The 26335-nt window shown below is 39.9% G+C and overlaps 1 protein-coding gene across 1 annotated transcript in view; it reads right to left on the bottom strand.

Moving 5' to 3' along the window:
- cntn4 (contactin 4) overlaps nt 1–26335 on the bottom strand; it is a 368543-nt gene that overhangs the window by 125471 nt on the left and 216737 nt on the right. The window contains exons 8-11 of the mRNA XM_062997552.1: nt 24909–25112; nt 17552–17654; nt 17248–17432; nt 1182–1321 (exon numbers count right to left, since the gene is read on the bottom strand). Of these exons, the coding sequence (XP_062853622.1) occupies nt 1182–1321; nt 17248–17432; nt 17552–17654; nt 24909–25112 (632 nt within the window). The remainder of the gene's footprint in view (nt 1–1181; nt 1322–17247; nt 17433–17551; nt 17655–24908; nt 25113–26335) is intronic.

Below are 26335 nucleotides of genomic sequence, written 5' to 3'. Positions count from 1 at the left end.
ACTGTTGGTGCGATAATTCGAAAATGGAAGAAATACAAGATCACAGTCAATCACCCTCACTCTGGAGCTCCATGCAAGATCTCACCTGGTGGGGTAAGAATGATTCTGAGAAAGGTGAGGTCAGTCCAGAATTACACGGGAGGAGCTTGTCAATGATCTCAAGGGAGCTGGGAGCAGAGAAATGCTGGATATGACCCCAAGAACACCATCCCCACCGGGCATTTCTCTGCCTCCAAACACGGCGAGTGGAGTTGATGCCAAAGAGCTCAATTTTTGTCTCATCTGACCATATCACATTCTCCCAAGCTTTCTCGGAATCATTCAGGTGTTCATTGGCAAACTTCAGACGGGCCTGTACATGAGCCTTCTTGAGCAAAGGGACTTTGCGGGCACTGCAGGATCTCAATCCATTACGACGAAGTGTGTTTCTAATGGTTTTCTTGGTGACTGTGCTCCCAGCTCCCTTGAGATCATTGACAAGCTCCTCCCGTGTAATTCTGGACTGACCTCACCTTTCTCAGAATCATTCTTACCCCACCAGGTGAGATCTTGCATGGAGCTCCAGAGTGAGGGCGATTGACTGTGATCTTGTATTTCTTCCATTTTTGAATTATCGCACCAACAGTGGTCTCTTTCTCACCAAGCTTCTTGCTGATGGTCTTGTAGCCCATTCCAGCCTTGTGCAGGTCTACAATCTTGTCCCTGACGTCCTTTGATAGCTCTTTGGTCTTGCCCATGGTGGTCGAGAGATTTGAACGGAAGAAACTGATTCTGTGACAGGAGTCTTTTATACAGGGACAGGACTAATTTGTGTGCCTCATGGGCACATAACCGGTCTGTGGGGGTCAGAATTCTTGCTGGTTGGTAGGGGATCAAATACTTATTTCCCTTAATTAAATACAAATTAATTTATAACTTTTATTTAATGTTTTTTTCTGGATTTTTTGTTGATATTCTGTCTCTCTCTGTTAAAATAAACCTTCCATAAAAATTATAGACTGTTCAAGTCTTTGTAAGGGGGTAAACTTACAAAATCAGCAGGGGATCAAATACTTATTTCCCCCACTGTATTAATGCCAATACTTTTGTAATGAATGTCCAACAAAGTTATGGTCATGTTTCCACATACTTTTGTCCACATAGTGCATATCTAGAGAAATAGAGATCAATTAATAACAAACCTCTGTGGATTCCAAGTTCTCTCCGTTCTTCATCCATCTGTATGAGGGTTTGGGTTTGCCAGTGGCTGTACACTCCCACACTACAGATTCATCAATAGCTTTTTGCATGTCCTGTGGCTTTTCAATCAGTTGTGGAGGAGCTGCACAACAAAAAGAAAAAGTAGCTGATTACGCGATTATATAAGGCATCCAGAAAGTCAAGCTTTTTTCAAGTCATTGTAAGCTAAATGAAAAGATGCTGTATTATAAATAATCAGCAAAGTAAATCGCTCAATAATGGACTTCTTGTATGATTCTGCCATTGTGTGAGCAGCTGTAAAGATGAAAACATCAAGAACAAAGGCAATAAGTCCACTGTCTGACTGTGTTGCACATTTGCTCATTCATGGGCTGTACCATAAACTACTTCACTACATGCCATTAAAGCAGATTACTTCTTAATTATAAATGGGGCCTATTGATTTCTATCTTTTAAAGGCATGCAATTCAATCCTGCTTAATTATTGAGAAAATAACCCAAGAGCACACCCTGAAGAACCTTTATTGACATTTGTCTTGAGAGGAAATAAATACCCCCAGATGCAAGAGAATGTTTGAAGCCCTTTTGGAACCACCCAAGCTATTGCAATATTTTGCAACAAATGTGGTCTTATTCTGTGTAATTATACATACAGTGTATCACAAAAGTGAGTACACCCCTCACATTTCTGCAAATATTTCATTATATCTTTTCATGGGACAACACTATAGACATGAAACTTGGATATAACTTAGAGTAGTCAGTGTACAGCTTGTATAGCAGTGTAGATTTACTGTCTTCTGAAAATAACTCAACACACAGCCATTAATGTCTAAATAGCTGGCAACATAAGTGAGTACACCCCACAGTGAACATGTCCAAATTGTGCCCAAATGTGTCGTTGTCCCTCCCTGGTGTCATGTGTCAAGGTCCCAGGTGTAAATGGGGAGCAGGGCTGTTAAATTTGGTGTTTTGGGTACAATTCTCTCATAGTGGCCACTGGATATTCAACATGGCACCTCATGGCAAAGAACTCTCTGAGGATGGGAGAAATAGAATTGTTGCTCTCCACAAAGATGGCCTGGGCTATAAGAAGATTGCTAACACCCTAAAACTGAGCTACAGCATGGTGGCCAAGGTCATACAGCGGTTTTCCAGGACAGGTTCCACTCGGAACAGGCTTCGCCAGGGTCGACCAAAGAAGTTGAGTCCACGTGTTCGGCGTCATATCCAGAGGTTGGCTTTAAAAAATAGACACATGAGTGCTGCCAGCATTGCCGCAGAGGTTGAAGACGTGGGAGGTCAGCCTGTCAGTGCTCAGACCATACGCCGCACACTGCATCAACTCGGTCTGCATGGTCGTCATCCCAGAAGGAAGCTGACGCACAAGAAAGCCCGCAAACAGTTTGCTGAAGACAAGCAGTCCAAGAACATGGATTACTGGAATGCCCTGTGGTCTGACGAGACCAAGATAAACTTGTTTGGCTCAGATGGTGTCCAGCATGTGTGGCGGTGCCCTGGTGAGAAGTACCAAGACAACTGTATCTTGCCTACAGTCAAGCATGGTGGTGGTAGCATCATGGTCTTGGGCTGCATGAGTGTTGCCGGCACTGGGGAGCTGCGGTTTATTGAGGGAAACATGAATTCCAACATGTACTGTGACATTCTGAAACAGAGCATGATCCCCTCCCTTCGGAAACTGGGCCTCATGGCAGTTTTCCAACAGGATAACGACCCCAAACACAACCTCCAAGATGACAACTGCCTTGCTGAGGAAGCTGAAGGTAAAGGTGATGGACTAAACCCAATTGAGCACCTGTGGCGCATCCTCAAGTGGAAGGTGGAGGAGTTCAAGGTGTCTAACATCCACCAGCTCCATGATGTCATCATGGAGGAGTGAAAGAGGATTCCAGTAGCAACCTGTGCAGCTCTGGTGAATTCCATGCCCAGGAGGGTTAAGGCAGTGCTGGATAATAATGGTGGTCACACAAAATATTGACACTTTGGGCACAATTTGGACATGTTCACTGTGGGGTGTACTCACTTATGTTGCCAGCCATTTAGACATTAATGGCTGTGTGTTGAGTTATTTTCAGAAGACAGTAAATCTACACTGCTATACAAGCTGTACACTGACTACTCTAAGTTATATCCAAGTTTTATTTCTATAGTGTTGTCCCATGAAAAGATATAATAAAATATTTGCAGAAATGTGAGGGGTGTACTCACTTTTGTGATACACTGTACATATTCAGATATGTCCCACAAACTAATTCTATTCACATGCTTAAAAATGTATGTCATTTTTCAGCAACAATTTCCCATAGCGGCTGATTAAACTAGCATAACGATGAGGGGTAATTTGAATTTATATTTAGCTATTAGCCAGATGTTTTTATTGAAAGTGACTTACAACGGAGACAGTAAATAATCCAAGGAACAAAGTGTTAAAAGCCCTAAGGGACTAACAGTGACAGCTAGGCTCAATTTTAAACCTACAATACCTTTAGATATTTTCTAGGATTTCTACATTTAAGCTCTGTTCAGCTCTGACTTGGTGTTTAAAAAATAATCAAATAACATTCAGTGATTGCTGATAGCAAAACTGTCTTACATTATAATTCTCTTTCCACCATGCCTTGGTGTTGGTGTGCAATGCAGTGGCGCTGCAATGGTGGTGCAATTTACATCATTTTGGAAAGACACTTATACACCGACCAGCCACAACATTAAAACCACCTCCTTGTTTCTACACTCACTGTCCATTTTATCAGCTCCACTTACCATATAGAAGCACTTTTTAGTTCTACAATTACTGACTGTAGTCCATCTGTTTCTGTGCATGCTTTGTTAGCCCCCTTTCATGATGTTCTCCAATGGTCAGGACTATCCCAGGACCACTACAGAGTAGGTATTATTTGGGTGGTGGATCATTCTTAGCCATGCAATGACACTGACATGGTGGTGGTGTGTTAGTGTGTGTGTTAGGTCCTGTGGGGGCCCTGACCATTGAAGAACAAGGTGAAAGCAAATTAAAAAAGATATGTAGAGAAATATATGAACTACAGTCAGTAATTGTAGAACTACAAAGTGTTTCTATATGGTAAGTGGAGCTGATAAAATGGACAGTGAGTGTAAAAACAAGAAGGTGGTTTTAATGTTATGGCTGATCAGTGTCTTTCAAGTATACAGTATACGTACACGCAGTCGAGTCACATTATTATGACCACCAGCTAAAATCCAGAGTAACCGCCGTGTGCAGCATGGACAGCAGCTATTCGGGCTGTGAGTGACTCAATAAGGTCCTGGTAGGTTGTCACAGGTATCTGGAGCCATGCTGACTGCAGTGCATCCCACAGCTGCTGGAGGGTGAGTGGGGGAGAATCCATAGAGCAAACATGATGATCAAGGTGGTACTACAGATGCTCAATTGAGTTCAAGTCTGGGGAATTAGGGGGCCATGGTAGAACTTGGAAATCTTGGTCATTCTCTTCCAACCAATGTCGGACATTTCTAGCTGTGTGACATCCATCCATCCATCCATCCATCTATCTACACTATATTGCCAAAAGTATTCACTCACCCATCCAAATCATTGAATTCAGGTGTTCTAATCACTTCCATGGCCACAGGTGTATAAAACCAAGCACCTAGGCATGCAGACTGCTTCTACAAACATTAGAGAAAGAATGGGTCGCTCTCAGGAGCTCAGTGAATTCCAGCATGGTACCGTGATAGGATGCCACCTGTGCAACAAGTCCAGTTGTGACATTTCCTCGCTACTAAATATTCCACAGTCAACTGTCAGTGGTATTATAACAAAGTTGAAGCGATTGGGAACGACAGCAACCCAAGTGGTAGCCACGTAAAATGACAGAGTGGGGTCAGCGGATGCTGAGGCGCATAGTGCACAGAGGTCGCCAAGTTTCTGCAGAGTCAATCACTACAGACCTCCAAACTTCATGTGGCCTTCAGATTAGCTCAAAAACAGTGTGTAGAGAGCTTCATGGAATGGGTTTCCATGTCCGAGCAGCTGCATCCGAGCCTTACATCACCAAGTGCAATGCGAAGCGTCGGATGCAGTGGTGTAAAGCACGCCGCCACTGGACTGTAGAGCAGTGGAGACCATTCTCTGGAGTGACAAATCATGCTCCTCTGTCTGGCAATCCGATGGACGAGTCTGGGTTTGGCGGTTGCCAGGAGAACGGTACATGTCTGACTAAATTGTGCCGAGTGTAAAGTTTGGTGGAGGGGGGATTATGGTGTGGGGTTGTTTTTCAGGATTTGGGCTCGGCCCCTTAGTTCCAGTGAAAGGAACTCTTAATGCTTCAGCATACCAAGAGATTTTGGACAATTTCATGCTCCCAACTTTGTGGGAACAGTTTGGGGATGGTCCCTTCCTGTTCCAACATGACTGCGCACCAGTGCACAAAGCAAGGTCCATAAAGACATGGATGAGCGAGTTTGGTGTGGAAGAACTTGACGGGCCTGCACAGAGTCCTGACCTCAACCCGATAGAACACCTTTGGGATGAATTAGAGCGGAGACTGTGAGCCAGGTCTTCTCGTCCAACATCAGTGTCTGACCTTACAAACGCGCTTCTGGAAGAATGGTCAAAAATTCCCATAAACACACTCCTAAACCTTGTGGAAAGCCTTCTTAGAAGAGTTCAAGCTGTTATAGCTGCAAAGGGTGGGCTGACATCATATTAAACCCTATGGATTAAGAATGGGACGTCACTCTGTCTGTCTGTCTGTCTGTCTGTCGGTCTGTGTGTGTGTGTGTGTGTGTGTGTGTGTGCGTGTATCCAAACATACAATACCTGAATATAATAAAAATTTAAGCATATATACTTTACTTCACTATGTTATCTTACATACAGTCAGGTAGTTATTTTTTGCCAGCAAAGGGCAGATGAATGTCAGGTCCAAATAGAACTTCTGAGCAAAAAATTGAAAAATTAATGTCTATGTGTATAACCCAAAATTGAAATTGATTTTCTACGCACTGTGTACTCCGCTTGGCTTGGTAGCACACATTTATTGTAAAACTTCGGCCACTAGCTTCTATAACCTCAATATTGTTGTTGTTTTTTCTACCTGCTTCGCTCTTATCAGTTGAGTCTATCTCTCATTTGTTACAAGAGTATTGACTTTTAGCCCCAACTGTGTAAATCAAGGTCCTGACTAAGCCATGCCCACCCGCTGTCCTAACAGTAATTCCTGCCTAGCAGAAATGTACCTTAGTTAAGTACAAATGGGATAACTGTGGTGCTTTGGCACAAAGTATTTAGCCCCGATTTTCTTTTTCTTCTTATTCACACGGTCATTTTTGTCAATAGACACCTAAAGAACAGACATTTATCTTCCTAAAATAAGTAAACTAATTGATTAACAAACTCAACAACTACAAGTATTTATCCTCCTCAATTGGTGCTTTTTAAGTTAGTAGTTTGATTAAATATTTATTTTACCTATACTTATTTAATTTTGCACATAATAGCACAATTTTGACCCAATTTAATTTTACACCAGGATAGTTGTTAAGAAGTGTAGAGATACACTATATGGACAAAAGTATTGGGACACCTACACATTACACCTACAATAGCATTTATGACATGCCATTCTAAATTCATAGGGCATTAACATGGAGTTGGTCATCACTTTTCAGCTATAACAGCTTCCACTCCTCTGGAAAAGCTTCCTACAAGATTTTTTCTACAAGTGTTTCTGTGGAATTTTTGCCCATTCTTCCAGAAGAGCATTTGTGATGTCAGATACTAATGTTGGAAGCAAGGGCCTGGCTTGGAATCTCCATTGTATTTCATCCCAAAGGTGTTTTATGGGGTTGAGGTCAGGGCCAGTCAAGTTCTTCCACACAAAACTCACCCAACCATGTATGCCTTTATTTTGTCATATATACAAATACAGACGTACAGTACAACAACATTCTGTCTTTGCATATCCCATATCCTTGTTTGGAAGCTGTGGTCAGAGCACAGGGTCAGCCATCGTACAGCACCCCTGGAGCAGAGAGGATTAAGAGCCTTGCTCAAGGGCCCAAGAGTGGCTGCATGACACAGCTGGGATTCAAACTCTCAACCTTTTGGTTGATAGCCCAAGGCTCTACCCACTAGACTACCACTGTCACTGTTTATATTTATAGGCCTATTTATAGGCCTTGCTTTGTGCACTGAGACAGAGTCATGCTGAAACAGAAAAAGGGTCTTCCCCAAACCCTTTTTTACAAAGTTGGGAGCATACACTTGTCCAGAATATGTTGGTATACTGAAGCATTAAGTTTTCACTTAATTGGAACTAAGGGGCCTAGACCAACACCTGAAAATCAACCCCATACCATTAGCCCTCCTTCACTGAACTTTACAGTTGGCACAATGCAGTCAGGCAGGTAACTGGTATTCACCAAACCCGGAATCATCAGACTGCCAGATGGATAAGTGTGAATCATCATTCCACAGAACATGTCACCACTGCTCCAAAGTCCAGTGGTGACATGGCATTGAACCTCTTCATCCAATGCTTGGCAATGTGCTTGGTGATGTAAGGCTTGTATACAGCTGCTTGGCCATGGAAGGTCCTGGCATGAGGCTTCTGGCACACAGTTTTAGTGCTGATATTAATGCCAGAGGAGATTTGAAACTTGTTCTTGAATCAGCAACACGTTGGCGACTTTTATGCACTATGCATTTCAGCTGAGTAACTTTGTGGCTGAGTTGCTGTAACTCCTAAATGCTTCCACATTTCTGTAATACCATTCACAGTTGGTCATAGAATATCTAAGAAGGAAGCCATTTTTAGCAACTGACTTGTTGCAATGGTGACATCCTATTACACTACCATGATGGAATTCAGTGAGCTCTTTAGAATGACCCATTCTTTCACAAATGTTTAAAAAGGCAGACTGCATGGCTTGGTTGCTTAATTTTATACACCTGAATTTATTGATTAAGAGGTGTGTCCCAATACATTTGTCCACATAGTGTATTTTGAGGTCTAGCAGCCTCATGTTTGATGCAGGTAAGATAAAGATGGTGCTTTAGCAGTATGTTTTGTAAACGTTTTATAAGACCATCTCTATAACTTGATGCTCCCACCAGCATATCTTACAGTAAGGATAATAGTAAAGTTAAGAGTCTTACAAGTAAAATAATCCTTTTAATTAGGATTTCCTTAGTGCAACATGGTAAACGAACATGGTTGATAATCATCATGAACATTTCCTTCAGTTGTAACCACTGACATGTAACTCTGAGTGAGAGTTAGTGTCACAATAAAGTTTATTCTGGGAGTAACTTGGAAAAGTGCCATGAATTAGACGCTGTATATAATTTGATTTTTTTGCCACTTGCCACTGATAGATTAAACAAAGATCAAAATTAGCTCTTTATTATGAGTTGTCTTGTCAAAAACCTTCAAAATACCGAAATGCCTTATAAGAAAAAGGATATTTATACTTCAAAGGTAATTAAAACAACTAACAATCTCCTCACACTGGGGTCGACTCATTATGATGAAAGCTCCAAAATATACAAGGTCTGAATACTTTTTAAATGGCTCAAAAATCTTTAGTTTTGGTGTTTTTTATTTGATTTGAAAAAACATACTGCCGCATAAAGCTCTAAAATTTTAAATTATAATTTAAAATAGGGAAATTGTACAAGAGTTTATCATTAAACTGTAAAAGTGTGGATGCTATTTTGAAAATATGTACACCGATCAGCCATAACATTAAAACCACCTCCTTGTTTTTACACTCTGTCCATTTTATCGGCTTCACTTACCATATAGAAGCACTTTGTAGTTCTACAATTACTGACTGTAGTCCATCTGTTTCTCTGCATGCTTTGTTAGCCCCCTTTTATGCTGTTCTTCAATGATCAGGACTCTCCCAGGACCACTACAGAGCAGGTATTATTTGGGTGGTGGATGATTCTCATCACTGCAGTGACACTGACATGGTGGTGGTGTGTTAGTGTGTGTTGTGCTGGTATGAGTGGATAAGCAACAGCAACGCTGATGTCACTGTCACTGCTGGACTGAGAATAGTCCACCAACCAAAAATATCCAACCAACAGCGCCCCGTAGGCAGCGTCCTGTGACCACTGATGAAGGTCTAGAAGATGACCAACTCAAACAGCAGCAATAGATGAGCGATCGTCTCTGACTTTACATTTACAAGGTGAAACAACTAGGTAGGAGTGTCTAATAGAGTGGACAGTGAGTGGACACAGTATTTAAAAACTCCAGCAGCGCTGCTGTGTCTGATCCACTCATACCAGCACAACACACACTAACACACCACCACCATGTCAGTGTCACTGCAGAGCTGAGAATGATCTACCACCTAAATAATACCTACTCTGTGGTGGTCCTGTGGGTGTCCTGACCATTGAAGAACAGGGTGAAAGCAGGCTAAAAACAGTATGTAGAGAAACAGATGGACTACAGTCAGTAACTACAAACTACAGAACTACAAAGTGCTTCTATATGGTAAGTGGAGCTGATAAAATGGACAGTGAGAAACAGGGAGGTGGTTTTAATGTTATGGCTGATCGGTGTATTTTGCGATCTTTATTTAGCACAACTCACACAACAAAGAGCAATGCAGGTAGGCTAAACCGCCAATTAATATCCCTCTTTCAAAAATTTGTTTTACTAACATAAAAAGACTTTTTTATGTGACTCAATTCTTTTTAACTATAAAGAAAAAAACAGTCTAAAACCATCTGTGCTGGATTGCTAATCAAGTCAACACAAGCTGAGAGGAGGTAGTTTAAAGTGAGGGTGAGTGTGTCTCCCTGCACTGCCGGGGGAAGTGATAAACACGAGATAGGCTTATCGATCGGCACATTCCCCAGTTCTGCTGACGAATGTCTTGCAGGCCTAATTCCATGGGACTTCAAAATAAAATTACAGATTTTTATCACCTGACTGAGAAAAAAAAGAAGGAGAAAAAGAGAAAAAGAGGGTAAGAGAAAGAGAGAAAGGAAGAAAGAAAGGTGGAAGGCCGATCCGCAGGCTAATCCTACTGAAACAGGATTCTCAGAGCCGCTGACATGCCACAGTGTGCTTTATTTACAGGCTGGAATGCTTTGAGGCACCTTGTAAATAATGCCAAATTGTTTAATGCCTAGACATGAGTTATATCTAAGCGGATGGCTATGGCTGACTTATGGACAGAGAGAGAAAAAGAGAGAGAGAGAGACGAGAGGGGAGGGGAATCAATAAATGAAAGAGCAGGCTGTGTTAAAGGAAAATCAAGAGGAGCTACAATTAATTATCAAGCCACCTCTAAGCAGTTCTATTAGTAAAACAAAATCTCCCCTTAAAATGACAAGCTAAAGGATACTGTTAGCTTACTATATTTGTGACGCAGGGTTGCTAAGTCTTTAATTATATAAAGCTAATATACAGGGTGAGTCAAAAGTCTCAGGACACTCTTTTATTTCAGAAACGAAAGGGAAAATGACATATCTGAATACTCCAGCAAGTAATGGGTGAGGGGACCTATCTTTTAGGCTATGTCCGGAACATGGCCACCATCTTGAAAGCCGCCATATTGGATCAAGGGCAAGTTTTTCCAATAGGAAGGTGGTCATATAGCATATCAAAGAAGACCAGAATTTTCTCAGGAATCGATTGCCACAATCAGATGGTTCAAAAGTTATCAACACAGAAAGTTGCAACAACAACCGGGAACGTTCCCTGTGATGCACAGCTATTTGACGTGTTCAGTGTGTTGTCCCTGGTCCCCTTGATCCAACATGGCGGCTTTCAAGATGGCGACCATGTTCAGGACATAGCCTAAAAGATACGCCCCCTCACCCATTACTTGCTGGGGTATTCAGATATGTCATTTTCCCTTTTGACTCACCCTGTACATTGAAATCTAATTCATCAATATCACATTGTTCATTATTGTAGCTGTTTTTTTTTTATTAAAGTCCATCCCTTCATTACAGATGATGTAAACAATGAGATTAAAAGGCTAATAAAACATTCTGCTGTGTAAAGGCTATTCCTGTAAATGGGTCATTGGGCATCAGCTATGTGAATGTAAGCTAATACCAACACTAGCGCTATCGAGTACTCCCATAAGGGGAGAATAAATCCCAGTGCCCCCTTGCCTACAGGTACTTACTTAATAGAGAGCTGTCTCATATGAGCGATTCGGCCTTGTCTCTGCACTAGTAGAGAAAAAGGGTCATGAGCCTCTGATTTAAAAGTCCATATTAAATATTCTTCTCTACAAATGCCTACAGGCTGCTGTTTCATGAATAGGAACATGTAGGTCTTGACATTCATAATAAAAGTCATGTTTTACCATTGAAACAATGTATACTTTATAACTAGAGGCCTACTAAATTACCAGGAAAATGTACTTAATTTCATGGACCTTGTTTTTCAAAAATCACAGATTTTACTGATTTTTAAACAAAAGTGCCACATTTCATGACAGTCATTAAATAACACTAATAATAGAATTATAGAAGATTATAGAAGATTATAGAATTAATAGAAGTTACAATACACAGTCAGCCAACCTTAATAGCTCCCTCTCAAAGACGATTATTCTCATCCGTGTTTTGACACACCCGCCCTCTGCATCCACAGAATTGGTTCAAAGTTACCCGAGTTGTGTTTTTAGGTGCTTTAGACCTTTTCTCTTTAGAACATTTTGTCTAACCCATTGCAAATGTAACCGAGAGTCTTTAGAGTTTGCTGAGTTCATAAGTAAAGAAATAAACTGTACACAATCACAGTGCACAAATGATCACATGTGTAGAGAAGCACACTTTTCCATTGATTATGGAATCTCCAATAGGACAAAATGCATTCAGTGCATAAACACATACATTAAACATTGTCAGCACACTACCAGTGGCGCCCCCAGAAATTTGGGGCCACTAAAAATCTTGGGGTGGCACACCAAAACGAAAAGCCATAACTACATGTCAGGAACTCTATTATTGTACACAAGTGGACAAAATAATTTGTACCCTTCCGTTAAAGAAAGAAAAACCCACAATGGTCACTGAAATAACCTGAAACTTTTACTGCAAAATTTTACTGCAAATCAACTAATGAAAATCAGACACTGCTTTTGAATTGTGGTCCAACAGAATAATTTTACAAACTAGGGTGAAAAGTAGTCACTGTGCTGTTCGGTACCATGGTGTGTACCACACTGAACACGGATAATTTTTATTTATTATTATTTATTATTACTTTTGTTTCAAGTTACTTCAGTGACCACTGTGGGTTTTTCTTTCTTTAACGGACGGGTACCAACAATTTTGTCCACGTGTGTAGTATACGGACTAGTTGATAACTAATTATCTGATGTTCATAGACCAATATGGTACAATTACATTTTACTGTACAACAACAATCCTGCACCAGAGAAACGAGACCGCGATTAGCTGCTGCACTCTGGCGGGGGGTTGGGGGTGGGGGGAGTTCGGAGTGTGATACAGTGATGGCGGTTTCCTGCATTTTTATTTTTACAACTATTGTAAAAAATATACATTACCGACTGAAATGGACAGCACCTAATGAAATACATTAGAAAGAAGCATATTATGCATATGCGAATCAATTCTTCAAACGGGGGGTCTCTGGGTGGGCCAGCAATTTTATAAGGGTGGCCGTGGACACTAACTTAATTACCATATGATTGCTAGGACCACCTTATATTGCATATTGGCGCCTCATATTTCATATGCTACGTGAATGACAAATGTTAAATTGCTAAACACACACCTTAAATTTTGACTTTTTTGCATATATAATTGCATATTCCACAGGAAACGGCTCATTTCACGGTTTGTGAGGTAATTGTCACAGCCGTGAATTAGGTAGGGCCTTACTTATAAGGTAGAACAAATATCTGTTAAAAATGTGCTGTGTGCAAAATGTACATATTTAAAAACATACACATAAAGGCAGAACATGCTAGGATGCAAAATATGGCTGAAAGTATAAGGACACCCCTACAAGTGTATAGTACAACTCAGGTACAACACAAATTCTACAGTGTAGTGTAATCAGCTAATTTGCTTATGACATGCAATATGGTAATCAAATTTCAATCTGGTCAATTGAAGACAAATTTAATTGCGACTGATGGGTTGGAACTAATGTATATCCTGAAGCCACTGACTGGTTACTAATGCTATAAGGGAAGCCCTTGGTGAGACAAGGTTAACTCATAACATTGAGCACTGATGTGAGACTTTGAAAGACCTTCATGTACTGTAGATTCAGTATCCACATTTGTGTTCAACTTATTAAAACACAAAAGACTCATAAGAACCTATAGTCACTTGGCAAAATATAATTTAAGCAAAATGTCACTAATTAGAACAACTGTCACTAATAACTATCTTTTTTAGGGTGAATAAATATAAATCCTAATTATATAGCCTGTATACCAATCATTACAATTATCTGGTCTTTTAGTTCTTATATATTAAACTGCAAAAGACATGTTGACATTTAAACTGTGATACAGAGATTCAGAGCACCACAGTATTTTGTGTCCAACTGAATTGTTTTTAGTGCTTTTTAATGTCCCATCTTCTGTACTGCAATGTAAATGCAGAAGATAAAGTCTATGGCATCTGGTGGCAACAATAGAGCTATTAGAGCTTGAATTGCAGATAATTTTAATACTGGGGATGGGATGAATGTGTCACACAGTGAATCAAACCCTTCTGCGTACATTGCTGCATAGTTGCAACTTATGTCCAACATTAAAAGCAACTTTAATGGGTACGCAAGGATTGAAATTGGACATCACAGCAACGGAAGAAGGTCGACTGGTCAGATAAATCCTGTTTTCTCCAAGATTATGTTGGCGGCCGGGCACATGCGGATCATGCATTGTATTTACTGGTACTAAAACATTTTTAACAGGTCTAATTTTTACCCAGTTGAGTTAATCTTCCTCTCTACTGGTGCTGACCACCGCCCCGATTGAGGAGAGCAAACAGACACATGCCCCCTCCGACACGTGTGCAGTAGCCGACTGCATCTTTTCACCTGCACGAGGTGAGTTCATGTGTGGATCAGCCTTGTGTACGGAGAGCCACACCCTGATCGCATTATTCCTCTACTCTGTGCACTGCTATTATTATTATTTACTTTTATTCACTACCTAGTCTCAAGCTCTCTGGTGGCTCTGGTGTACATGATAAGTTAAAGCCTTATTAATTTTGACCCTAACTTCTTAACTTTATCCATCTAGTTGTGAGTGTTAGCTTGTGAGAAAAAATTACCAGACTTTGTTGTGGCATTATTTGCTGGTACATTTATATAGGATAGAAAATAATAATAATAATAATAATAATAATAATAATAATAATAATAATAATAATAAAATACAGAATAATACACAACTGCAACGGGCCCACTTGCCATAGAGATCGGCAGTGACCACAGATTTCAGAATCATGGCCATCTGCCCTGCCTCTAATGGCTAGCAGGGGGCATTGAGTTGCAGATGTCTATCTGTAATGGTTTTTTTAATCAGACAGTCTCTGCGCCTCATCAGTGGTAAAAAGGGTCTTTAAAATCATTGGGCTTTTGCTTGCTGGCTCATTGATTTTGTGTTGTATGGTGCTCGTGGCACCTGCATGCTCTGCAAAGCCTGTATATCTTGTGTCCACCACTTCAGATGTTGGCAATTTTAAATCTTTTTTTTTCTAGAGAACTCAGCCAGTGTTTGTGGCACCTTTTGGGCATCATGAAGCACCCAGTTTGGACAGGCAAGCTGCCTCCAGAGATGGTGTGACTGCATCCTTTTGAAAGGAGCCCCAGTGAGGAATCCACATTATACGAGGGCTGCTTTATTAACAAAGTGGCTGCTATGGTCCCTTATGGTCCGTCTGACAAATACTACACTCCTTTCTTTTTTATTTCCCTTCTTTTCCAAAAATGGGAGTTGTCAAACACTGGTGGACCGAGTAGCTAGTTTTGTGATAACTTAGTTTTCATCCCTTTTCTTTTATCTTATAGTTTCCTACTTTCTTTCGTGGTTGTGTATATTGCTATGGGTGTGCTGCAAATGTCCCTGACGGGTGAACGTATGGCCACATACATTTTCTAGAATCACTGGGGACAGCATGGACTTATGTCCCTGTGGGGCAAACATATATTTTTAATAATGTAGTAATTAGTCCTTTTTAATAGCCGCCTGCCAAATACTAAACGTATCCCTCTTTTATTTCCTTTCTTTTCCAAAAACTAGAGTTGTCAAAAAAGTAGTTTCCTACTTTCTTCTGCAGTTGTGTGTATTGTTGAGGGTGTGTTGCAGATGTCCCTCTCGGGTGAACACATGGCCACATATATTTCCACAATCGCTTGGGACAGCATAGACCTATGTTGTTGTGGGGCAAACATATCTTTTTCTTTTATTGGAAGAAATAATACAGTAATAATACTACACTAATGCACTAATTTGTTTGTTATTTCGTCTCTCAGCTTTGGGCTGGGGGATTTTATTTGGTCTTTTTGTTTCCTTTAGCCACCCTTTCTAGTATTATTTTTGTTTGGCTCCTGAGCAACAGTATTGTTCTTCCTTGGCTAAGCATTCTGCATATTGGGTTTATCCTCCCGTACTCACAGTTACAGGGACACACCTGCAGAGCACCATGCCCATGTAGGCTGCATTCACATGATAAGCATTTTGAACTTTGTTCACAGCAAACCTGGGTGCATATTGCTGCTTACCGAAGTGTTTAAACCTTTTACATGATAAACAGCAAAAGCACTCTTTGTTGGCTGTGCCATCGAGTGGCAAGCTTAACAACAATACATAATATAGACTGACAGTATTGTATGAAATGTATTTTGGTTTAAAACAAGAGCGCTCTGGCAATGCTTACCAACAGATAAATGTTAATTTACACTAGAAGTATTAATACATGATTAATTACTACTAAGAAAATGTAGATATGCTAAGGGCATTTTTGCCAGTAGTCATATTCCAGGAATACTGCTACAGTAGAATGGTATTGCATTGTATGACCTCCAAAACCCAGTTCTAGCTGATTTAGACCAGTTCCTATGTTAACTGTGGAATCTTCCACTGCCCTACAAGGTCACCAACAAGACATGAGAAGATAAAAAAGCAAATGGGTTAATGAAACTTTACAGTTTAACTCCCATTTTACAGTTTAATAGCTGTGATACCATATTTGATTTGACAATATTATGTTGAATACGACTGTTCAGAGTTTTGTAAAACACTAAGAATCAGTTTCTATCTGCTATTTCTGTGCTTCACTTCTATCTATGTCATATAAACAATTCTTTATATTGAAAGTTCTTTGAAAAGGTCAGTAGAAAGCTTGGTCAAAGTTCAATCAGAAATTTAACTGGTAAAAACTTCAAGGCAATGCGGCAAATCTCAGGCCAAGTGAAGCGCCGCTCAGGGTCAAGGTAGGCGGCACCACTTCACTACATAAAAAAATATGGCACAGCCAGTGTAAGAATGATTTTGCTGCATATCATGTAAATGCAGCCTTACAAGAACTAGCCAGACACTGTTTTACATAGTTTTTATTATTTAAAATGTAACTAATAGATTTTTCAGAGATTAAAGGATGGATATTTATGGTTTGTGTCATGATTTAAAGCTAGAATTTAACCTTGATATTATCATGCACAGCCATTTACCAAGGATATTAACAGAATGAATAAAAACAGGTGTTTAGTGTCATCCAGATGCTGAGACACTGAATGTGTTCCCAGTACATGGGCCCAAGAACACACACACACAAGCTTGCACAAAAGATGTTGTTGAAGGTCGTCTCCTCATCCTTTTTAATCTGGATAAAAATATTAGCAGTGTCTTGTTCGAAAAGCTTTAATCATTTTGATGCACCGTTAAAAATCCTCGTCATCCCCTTCATATGAACTTGAAAGTAAAACCTGTCTGCTAGATCACACTTTTACCTCTAAACCAATGTGACACAAGGCTCTGAACAGTCAAATATTTATGTGACTTGTGATAACCTACCATAAAAAGAGAGCTTCCCCTGCACAGAATTTCTCCCTTTGGAGTTCTCAGCGATGCACTCGTAGGTGCCAGCATCTTCCTGTTGGAAGTATGGGATCTCCAGAATGCCGCTGATCTTCCTAATGTCCACTTTTCGTGAGAAGGGGACACCATCCACACGCCTCCATGTTATGGATGGAGCAGGACTTAAAAGAGGACAAGGCAAAATAAACAACACTGTAAATGTCATATTACACTAGAATGCACAGTGTTACAGGATGTGAAGTGGCCGTAGAGGTGACTGTTATTCAGTACATGCACTTACTTGCCCAGAGCAAAGCACTCAAGTTTTACAGTGGATCCTTTGGCCACCTGGACCACTTCTGGAAACTGCACTTCAATCTTTGGTTCATACTCCCCCATAACACCTGAAAAAGAAGAAGTCACTGATTTAAACTCGTGTTGTGTATTGTATTAAAATTAGAGATAGGCAAAATGTAGACAAATGTTGACTGATGAGTGGCAGCATAGCTGGTAGAGACGGGAGGCACGGCGGCATAGCTGATAGAGTGGGTGCCTCATAGCAAAATGGGTCCTAGGTTTGATTCGTACCCAGGCTCTATTTCTGCCTGTTCAGGTTCGTGGCAGGACCACCTAGGGTCAGAGACACTGGGAAAAAGGCAGGAAGCAATATCCTGCACACCAGCGCCGGGATTCTAAACATCCCGGTTCAAATCTCGGCCCTGCCACAGGCTGGCTGGGTGCCATCTAGCTAGCACAATTGGCAGTGCCTGCAGCAGACAATAATTGGCTACCGTGTCTGCTGGGTGGGATGACTGGACTAAAGTGGGTGGGGTCTTCAAACGCTGTGTAAGGACCCTGGTTAGCAGATAGAGGCGCCTGTGCAGAAAGCAAGAACTGCATGCGGGTTGGCGGAGGCGTGAGCAGCAACATACCCTCCTGGAATATCCTGAACACTGCCCCCCTTCGAGACATAGCCAATCATGTCTGTGCAGATGCAAGGCTGACTGATAGTTTCAGTGACATTCAAACCTGGTGGTGGGCTAGCATGATAATGATGCACCACCCAAGCACCATGTTAGTGTCATTGCAATGCTGAGAACGGTTCACCAGTGAAACATCATCTGGTCAGTGGGTGATATCCCTTTCAAATGATAAATTGGGTACAGGGCTGACAAAGTAAACAGAGCAACAAATATGCTACATTTAGTAACTGTATACTCACAAAGTTTATAACTGTAGGTGCAGCTTATAAAATAAGCAAGGGATGAACGTACCAGATAGGTATACCAAATAAATTGCTCAGGAAGTGTATATTTGAGACATTATTAAGTTTTAATACAATACAAAGGTTTTAACTGTTGTCTCATTGTGTTAACATAGTGTCTCCAAATGGTCAACTGGTCAATCTTCCACTTAATAATGAATTGATAATAGTAATACAATATCTATACTTTTTGTTATGGTATATGCTGCTGCAGAACATTTCTGTGACATGAATCACATTATTGGTTCTTGGTTTTTGATTGTTATATCTCTTTTACTTTTTCAAAGGTCATTCTGTTTAGATATTGTGTGAACGGGAGGCATTTGTGGCAAGTGTAGAAGGCTTATGTTATCTCACTAGCCGCTGGTCTGTGAGAGAGGAAGTTTAAAGAGATCCTTATCACTGTATGTAACACAACACGCTCCTATCAATACCGGCACTCTGGCCAGGCAAAGCAGAGGAAACAAATCTTTCATATCTGTTTGAAAGCAAGCTGATCTTTAAACTGTAGAATTGCTTGATTCCGGCAAAGATTACAATTCCAACTTATCTAAACTAAATACAACAAACAAAAAATGAACAATTTTATTATGAACAATTTCATTAAATTATGTATAATTATTTTACTGTTTCTTTTATTGGTTATGTATGTTGTATTGTTAAAAAGAATATTTGATTTGTTCAATATCTTGTATCTTTATTTAACAGACAAAAATACAAATAAATGACGATGTTGTGGCTGACCAATTTGATTGTAGTAAATACACTGATTAGCCATAACATAATGATCACATCCTTGTTTCTACACTCACTGTCCATTTGATCAGCTCTACTTTCCATGTAGAAGCAAGTCCATCTGTTTCTCTACATACTTTTTAGCCTGCTTTCACCTTGTTCTTAAATGATCAGGACCCCCACAGGACCACCACAGAGTAGGTATTATTTGGGTGGTGGATCATTCTCAGCACTGCAGTGACACTGACATGGTGGTGGTGTGTTAGTGTGTGTTGTGCTGGTATGAGTGGATAAGATACAGCAGCGCTGATGGAGTTTTTAAACACCTCACTGTCACTGATTACCAAAAATATCCAGCCAACAGTGCCCCATGGGCAGCATCCTGTGACCACTAATTAAGGTCTAGAATGACCAACTCAAACAGCAGCAATAGATGAGCGATCGTCTCTGACTTTACATCTACAAGGTGGACCAACTAGGTAGGAGTATCTAATAGAGTGGACAGTGAGTGGACACGTTATTTAAAAACTCCATCAGCACTGCTGTGTCTGATCCACTCATACCAGCACAACACACACTAACACACCACCACCATGTCAGTGTCACTGCAGTGCTGAGAATGATCCACCACCTAAATATTACCTGCTCTGTGGGGGTCCTGACCATTGAAGAACAGGGTGAAAGGGGGCTAATGTTAAAGCATGCAGAGAAATAGATGGACTACAGTCAGTAATTGTAGAACTACAAAGTGCTCCTATATGGTAAGTGGAGCTGATAAAATGAATAGTGTGTTTAGAAACCAGGAGGTTGTTTTAATGTTATGGCTGATCGGTGTAGAATCAAGTTTTAAATTTAATGACCCTGTTAGGTACCTTATGTTCTATGAGCTACAAATCTGTCATGATCCACCCATCAGAACTTAAGACACTTTTCTGTCCTAGCACCCAGATGGTGGAATAAACCTATTAGAACAGTTGAGTCTCTTGCCATCTTTATAAGATGACAAAAAATCCAGCTCTTCACTTAGTACTTGAATGGAAACTAACCTTGCATTTAAAAATAATAATAATAATAAATTAAAATAAAATAATAAAAAACGTATTTGGGCCCCCACTGTACATGAAATAAAAGATTATTAGGTTGTGTTTATCTTCGTAGTTTTATCCTGGTTTGCTTAGCGTAAGTGACTTATGACGCATGTATGATGTATTTTGTGAGCCAGTCGTCAAAACAATGCACCATCCAGAGCTTAATGCACTTATTATCACACATCATGAGGTGTTAAAATGGATAATAAAGTCAAAACAGACCCAGAAAATCCTCTGCTGCACATTTACCGTTATAATAATAGTAATAAATGTTTTCAAAGCACTCTGTTCTCTCACGGTGCGTTTGATGACTTTGGTTTGTATTAGGTTCATACCTCAAACCAGTCGCACTAGAATTCATCTAGAAACGGACCAAGACTGAAGTGCTCAAGTGCTCTTGGTTTGCTTATTTGGTAGGCACCAGAGTTCTAAAGGAAGCATTTAGAATTACTGTATCGAACCCTACTAAAGCTGACGAGTATAAACACAACCTTAAAGAGGAAAAATGTGACAATAAGTAGGGGTCAGAGCACAGCATCAGGTATTATACGGTGCTGGCCATGAAAAAAATAAAAAATCTAAAGGAAAATCTAAAGTATCTAAAGGAAAATCACTGCATTGATTCATAAATTGCAGCTGTTAACACATCTTTTAACCCTAACTGCTGCAGTCAGTAGCTTTAAGTTGTAAACTATTATGTCAGAGAATGTATCCCATGATGGTAAAAAAGACAATACAAAAATCTTGAATTATCAAGATCTGAGATCACTTAAACCACTTAATACTGACATGATTGGCTATGTTTGAGGGAGGGGGATGGTCAAAGCCCTGTTATGAATTGACAATGTGTCCAGGGTATTCCTTCACTACAGACCAAAGGGAATGTGTTAACCCAGGCCCCCAAGACCATGGAGCTCTGTAAAATCTGTAAATATTATTCCTTATACTGTAGTACAGTGGTACCGTGTAACTCAACGCCCCCTAAACTCAAAATCGTTGAAACTCAACACCCTTCGTCAAGAAATCCGCCCTTAAACTCAACGTGTGTGCGACTGCTGTTTTGTTCAGCGCTCAGCTTGAGCGGTGCGGTAAAACTTTATCAAATTGTAAATATGAGATGAATCTGCATTTGTGTGTCAGATTCACTCTGAAAGCTCCACATGTATCTGTGTTTATCTGGATTTTCCACACTGTTTCACTGTTAAACTTTGTTATAGCTCAAGGTTCTGAGAAATTGTGAGAATCAACTTTTCCGAGACAGTATAAAATGCTTATTGTTAAAAAAAAAAGCTTATTGTGAATTAATGTATTAAAAGAATGACAAAGAAACACTAAATCTCTCTAAATTATTACTGCTCATAGGTTCGCTCCACTAATTAAGAAGCATAAGGAAACAATAAAGAAGTAAAGGTAAAGAGCAGGTTTTATTGTTTTTTTTATTGTATTTCAGTGTTTTTTATATTATATTTGTGTTAGTTTCAGCATATAAGGGGCAAAAACAACCCCATTATTTTACATAAGCCTAAAATATAAGCAGTTCCACTGGACAATGGAACGCATTTTCATATCCTAATGGGAAAAAAAATACCTTAAAACTCCTTTTAAACTCAACGGCACTCCCAGAACCAATTGACATTGAGTTTCAAGGTACCACTGTGATATTTGAGCATTTTTTTTTTACTTTTTACCCTGGTGAATTTAGCTAAGGTAGGTTGTTAGTCAGTGGCTCCAGCAGCCCACAATTAAATCAGCACAGGAAAAATGACCTTTTCATTTGAAGACCTTTTAATGAGGCCAGCTTAGAGGAAACAAAATGTGCTGGTAGGTCTTTCTTAAGTCTGCAAAGAAGCAACTCATTAACCTTTGAAGATCATTGTATTTGCTTTAAACAGATTCTGGTTTTTGATGCATTTTTCTAATATTTTGAAAACATTACGCAAAGTATTAAGTAAAAACCACGAAAAATCAAGTAAATGTAAACTTGAAATTTTAAAATAAAAATAAATGCCTTTTGTTATTGCCCTTTGTTATCCCCCCCATCAGACATAGCCAATTATTCTTATTCTATTTATTTAATTACATAGCGTTGTACATTACTTGTGTACTTTAATACTTTGTACTTTAATACTCCTGTACTTAATACTTTGTACTTTAATCATTTTGTACTTTTTGCTTTAATGTATCTGGAGCTGCTGTAATAACTGACTTTCCCTATGGGATCTATCTATCTATCTAATCATATCTGTCTTGATGCTCAGCCAGCCAACAGCACCACTGAGATTTGAGCTTAGGTTTCAGTAGTGGTGGGCTAGCTTCAAAGACTGCTGCACCACCCAAGAACCTACTACTGTATAACCATCACATTATTATCACACCATCAGATTATTATTATCATTATTTTCTATTTTATTTATGCATTTTCTCCCATTTTTTCCCAATTTAGCATAGTCAATTTGTCTTCCGCTGCTGGGGGATCCCTGATTCCAGTCGAGGTGGGTATATTGCTGCTTACGCCTCCTCCGACCCGCACACAGCCCTTAGCGGAACCCTTTTTTACCTATGCACTCTGTACAGGCAGCTCTCTTTCTGCCAATCAGGGTCCTTACACAGGATTTGAAGACCCCACCCACATAGTCCGGTCATCCCGTCCTAGCAGAACCGTGTCTGCTGCAGGCAATGCCAATTATGCCCGCTAAATGGCGCCCAGCAGACGGTGGCAACGCTGAGTTTTAAACCAAGGAGTTCAGAATCTCTGTGCTGGTGTGCTAGCGGAAAATCCTGCTGATTTTTTATTTTTATTTATTATGGTTCAATAGGGTCCAAAAGCCATAGAAAAGGCTTTGGCTTTCTTGGTCTAATATAGTTCGGTTCAAACAAGCAGTTCATGCCTAAACCTTGCAGTGTGTCTGATTGAAAGCAGTTCTGCATAGATGACTGGGTTTAAATTCCTCCAGAGTAAAGTGAAAGAATTATAAAAAGTGTTTTGAGTGGATTTGTAAATTAAATGGATAATTACCTTTTTCAAGGGGTAATGTGATGTTGTATTTGTCCCTTAATTAAATGAAATGCTTTACACAATTTACAAAATTCCCTGTTGTTTAAAATTGTATTTTGATGGTTTGAAATCCTTCAGTATAGCAGATAGCAATTAAAGAGAAATCAGAATTTTTTATAATAACAATACTACAAACCCCATTTCTAGAAAAATTGGGACACTTCCTAATAATGCAGAACAAACTAAAAAGTTACCGTGATGGACATAGCCAGCTCAGGTACACTCATTGTCACTTAAGAAAGTCCACCACTGCATCAAAAAATGCGACCTAAAACAATTATATGCAAAAAGAAAGCCATATATTAATTTTGATCAGAAACACTGGCGACTTCTCTGGGCCTGAAGTCATCTGACATGGACTGAAACACAGTGGTATGGTTTACTGTGGTCAGCTTGTTTTTGGAAAAGATGAACACTGGATTCTACGTGCCATAGATGAAAAAGACAATTCAGATGGTTACCACCAGTGAAAAAAGCAGCATCTGTGGTGGCATGGGGTGCATCAATGCCCATGGCATGGATTATCTGCATATATGTGAAGGTACCACTGATGCTGAGGCTAATAGTGGTATTTTGGAGACACACATGCTGCTGTCAAGAAAATCCATGTCTAATTCAGCAGAACAATGCCAGGCCTCCTTTTGAATGAGTTACAATGGTGTGGCTTTATAGGCATAGGGTTTGTGTGCCTGGCTGGCCTTGCTGCAGTCCAGATCTTCTACTTGTCTCCTACTGACAATGTATGGTGCATCATGAAGAGAAAAAAAAAAACGGGGAACAATGGCCAAGGACTGTTAGGCACATGAAGTGTTGTATGCAGCAAGAATGGGCATAAGTACCACTTGCGAAAATGCAACAATTAGTATCATTAATTACCAAGCAATTACAATGTATTATTAAAAGAAAATGTGATGTGAACCAGTGGCAAACATGCCACTGTCTTTGCTTTTTGAGTGTTTTGCAGACATCAACACCTAAATCTCTTTATATCTTAGATAGAATAGCGTTTGTTTAAACCCTGAAAAATTTCTCTTTGTCCTTTTGTCTGTTAAATAAATGTTTAAGATAATTACCAAATTACAGATTTCAGTTTTTAGTGTGGGTGGCACGGTGGCTCAGTAGGTAGCACTGTTGCCTCACAGCAAGAAGGTCCTGAGTTCGATCCCCAGGCGGGGCGGTCCAGGTCCTTTTTGTGTGGAGTTTGCATGTTCTCCCCGTGTCTGCGTGGGTTTCCTTCAGGAGTTCCGGTTTCCTCCCACAGTCCAAAAACATGCAGTCAGGTTAATTGGAGACAATGAATTGCCCTATAGGTGAATGAGGGTGTGTGTGTGTGTGTGTGTATGTGTGTCTGCTCTACAATGGACTGGCCCCCCTGGACGGGGCTGTTACTGTGTGCCTTATTGGATAAGCGGTTAAGAAAGTGAGTTTTTAGTGTATTTTTAAAAGTGTTCTATCTTTTCTGGAACTGGGGTTTGTAATAATAATAATAATAATAATAATAATAATAATAACTCACCATCAGTGCGCAGTATGAGAGGAGTTGGAGGGCCATGAACACGGGTTTTTGTTACAGTATTAGTAACAACACAGGTGTAGTTGCCCACATCAGACGGCTCTACCTTGGCGATGTACAGATTCCCTGTCTCCTGGGACACGAACCGTCGTGAATCATGCTTCACAAAAGATGGGTACTCGTTAAAAATCCAGCTAAATGTCAAAGCTGTTAAGAAAGAAAGAAAAAAGTAAAGAATGAAAGTGTCACTTCATGAGAATCATAAAAAGAAAAAGGTCGTTTTACAGCTTGGAAATTCTGCACCAACATAAACGATTCTGTCATGACATTTCTACTCTCCACTGAACAGAAATGGCTGTAGCCAGCACCGCCCATGAATCTTGTGCTTCCCCAGAGCTGCTAAATTAGCATTGGGGTTACATGCTAGGGTGAAAATTAATCAGGTCGAGGAAGGTTGTGGGGCTTAGAGGGTGAAAATTAATGATGGAAAAAGATAGCCAGTGTCCTGTGATTCTTTGGGCGGCAGTCAAGGGGACTGTAAGACTGCCAAAACAGTGTTTGGTGTTTTAGTGTGGGTGTCCAGCTTTGTTTAAGTATTTAAGACTTTTTTTTGTAATTTTATCATTTTGTAATCTTTTAAAATGCACCTTTTACAAGAATAACAACGTATGGTCTTTAAAAAAACAAAAAAACAATATAAATCAATATTTTATGAATAGCAAGAGTTGTCCCAATTCCAGTACGTTTGGGTTAGAATCGTAGAATCGTTTGTGGCTTAAATTGTAACAATTTTAGGGAATAAAATTATAAAATTCTTGGTCTTTTAAAATAAAAGCTACAAAGACATATAATACATTATAATAAAGACAATATTAATACATTATTACATTATTACTACATTATAATAATAATAAACTTTAAAAACTGAAATAAAGACTAAAAGTAGTTAAGAAATGTAGCTCTTCATTTTTTTCTGATCACAGTATGTCACAATTATTTTTATTTAATTTTTTGCTCTTTTTCTCCAATTTTCCCCCAATTTTCTCCCCTAATCTAGTCGTATCCAATTACCCTGATTGTGTTACGCTTTACCTCTACCGATACAACCCTCCACTGCTGACTGAGGAGCTTCACAACTGACACACCTCTGACATGTGTGCAATACTGACTGCATCTTTTCACCTGCACAAGGCGAGTTCATATGCGGATCAGCATTGTGCACGGAGAGCCACACCCTGATCAGCATTATTCCCCAACTCTGCGCAGGCAGGCACCACCAATCAGCCAACAGAGGTCGTAATTGCACCAGTCGGATGGCAATGCTGAGATTCGATACAATGTATTCAAAATCTCAGCTCTGGTGTGCTAGCATATTTTACTGCTGCACCACCTGAGTAGCTTTCACAATTATTTTGATTAATTTTACTAAT

Source organism: Trichomycterus rosablanca, chromosome 6 (genome assembly GCF_030014385.1).
Source record: "Trichomycterus rosablanca isolate fTriRos1 chromosome 6, fTriRos1.hap1, whole genome shotgun sequence".
Lineage (NCBI taxonomy): Eukaryota > Metazoa > Chordata > Actinopteri > Siluriformes > Trichomycteridae > Trichomycterus > Trichomycterus rosablanca.
The sequence above is the reverse complement of the archived record's forward strand: the minus strand, read 5'-3'. Positions and strand labels throughout refer to the sequence as shown.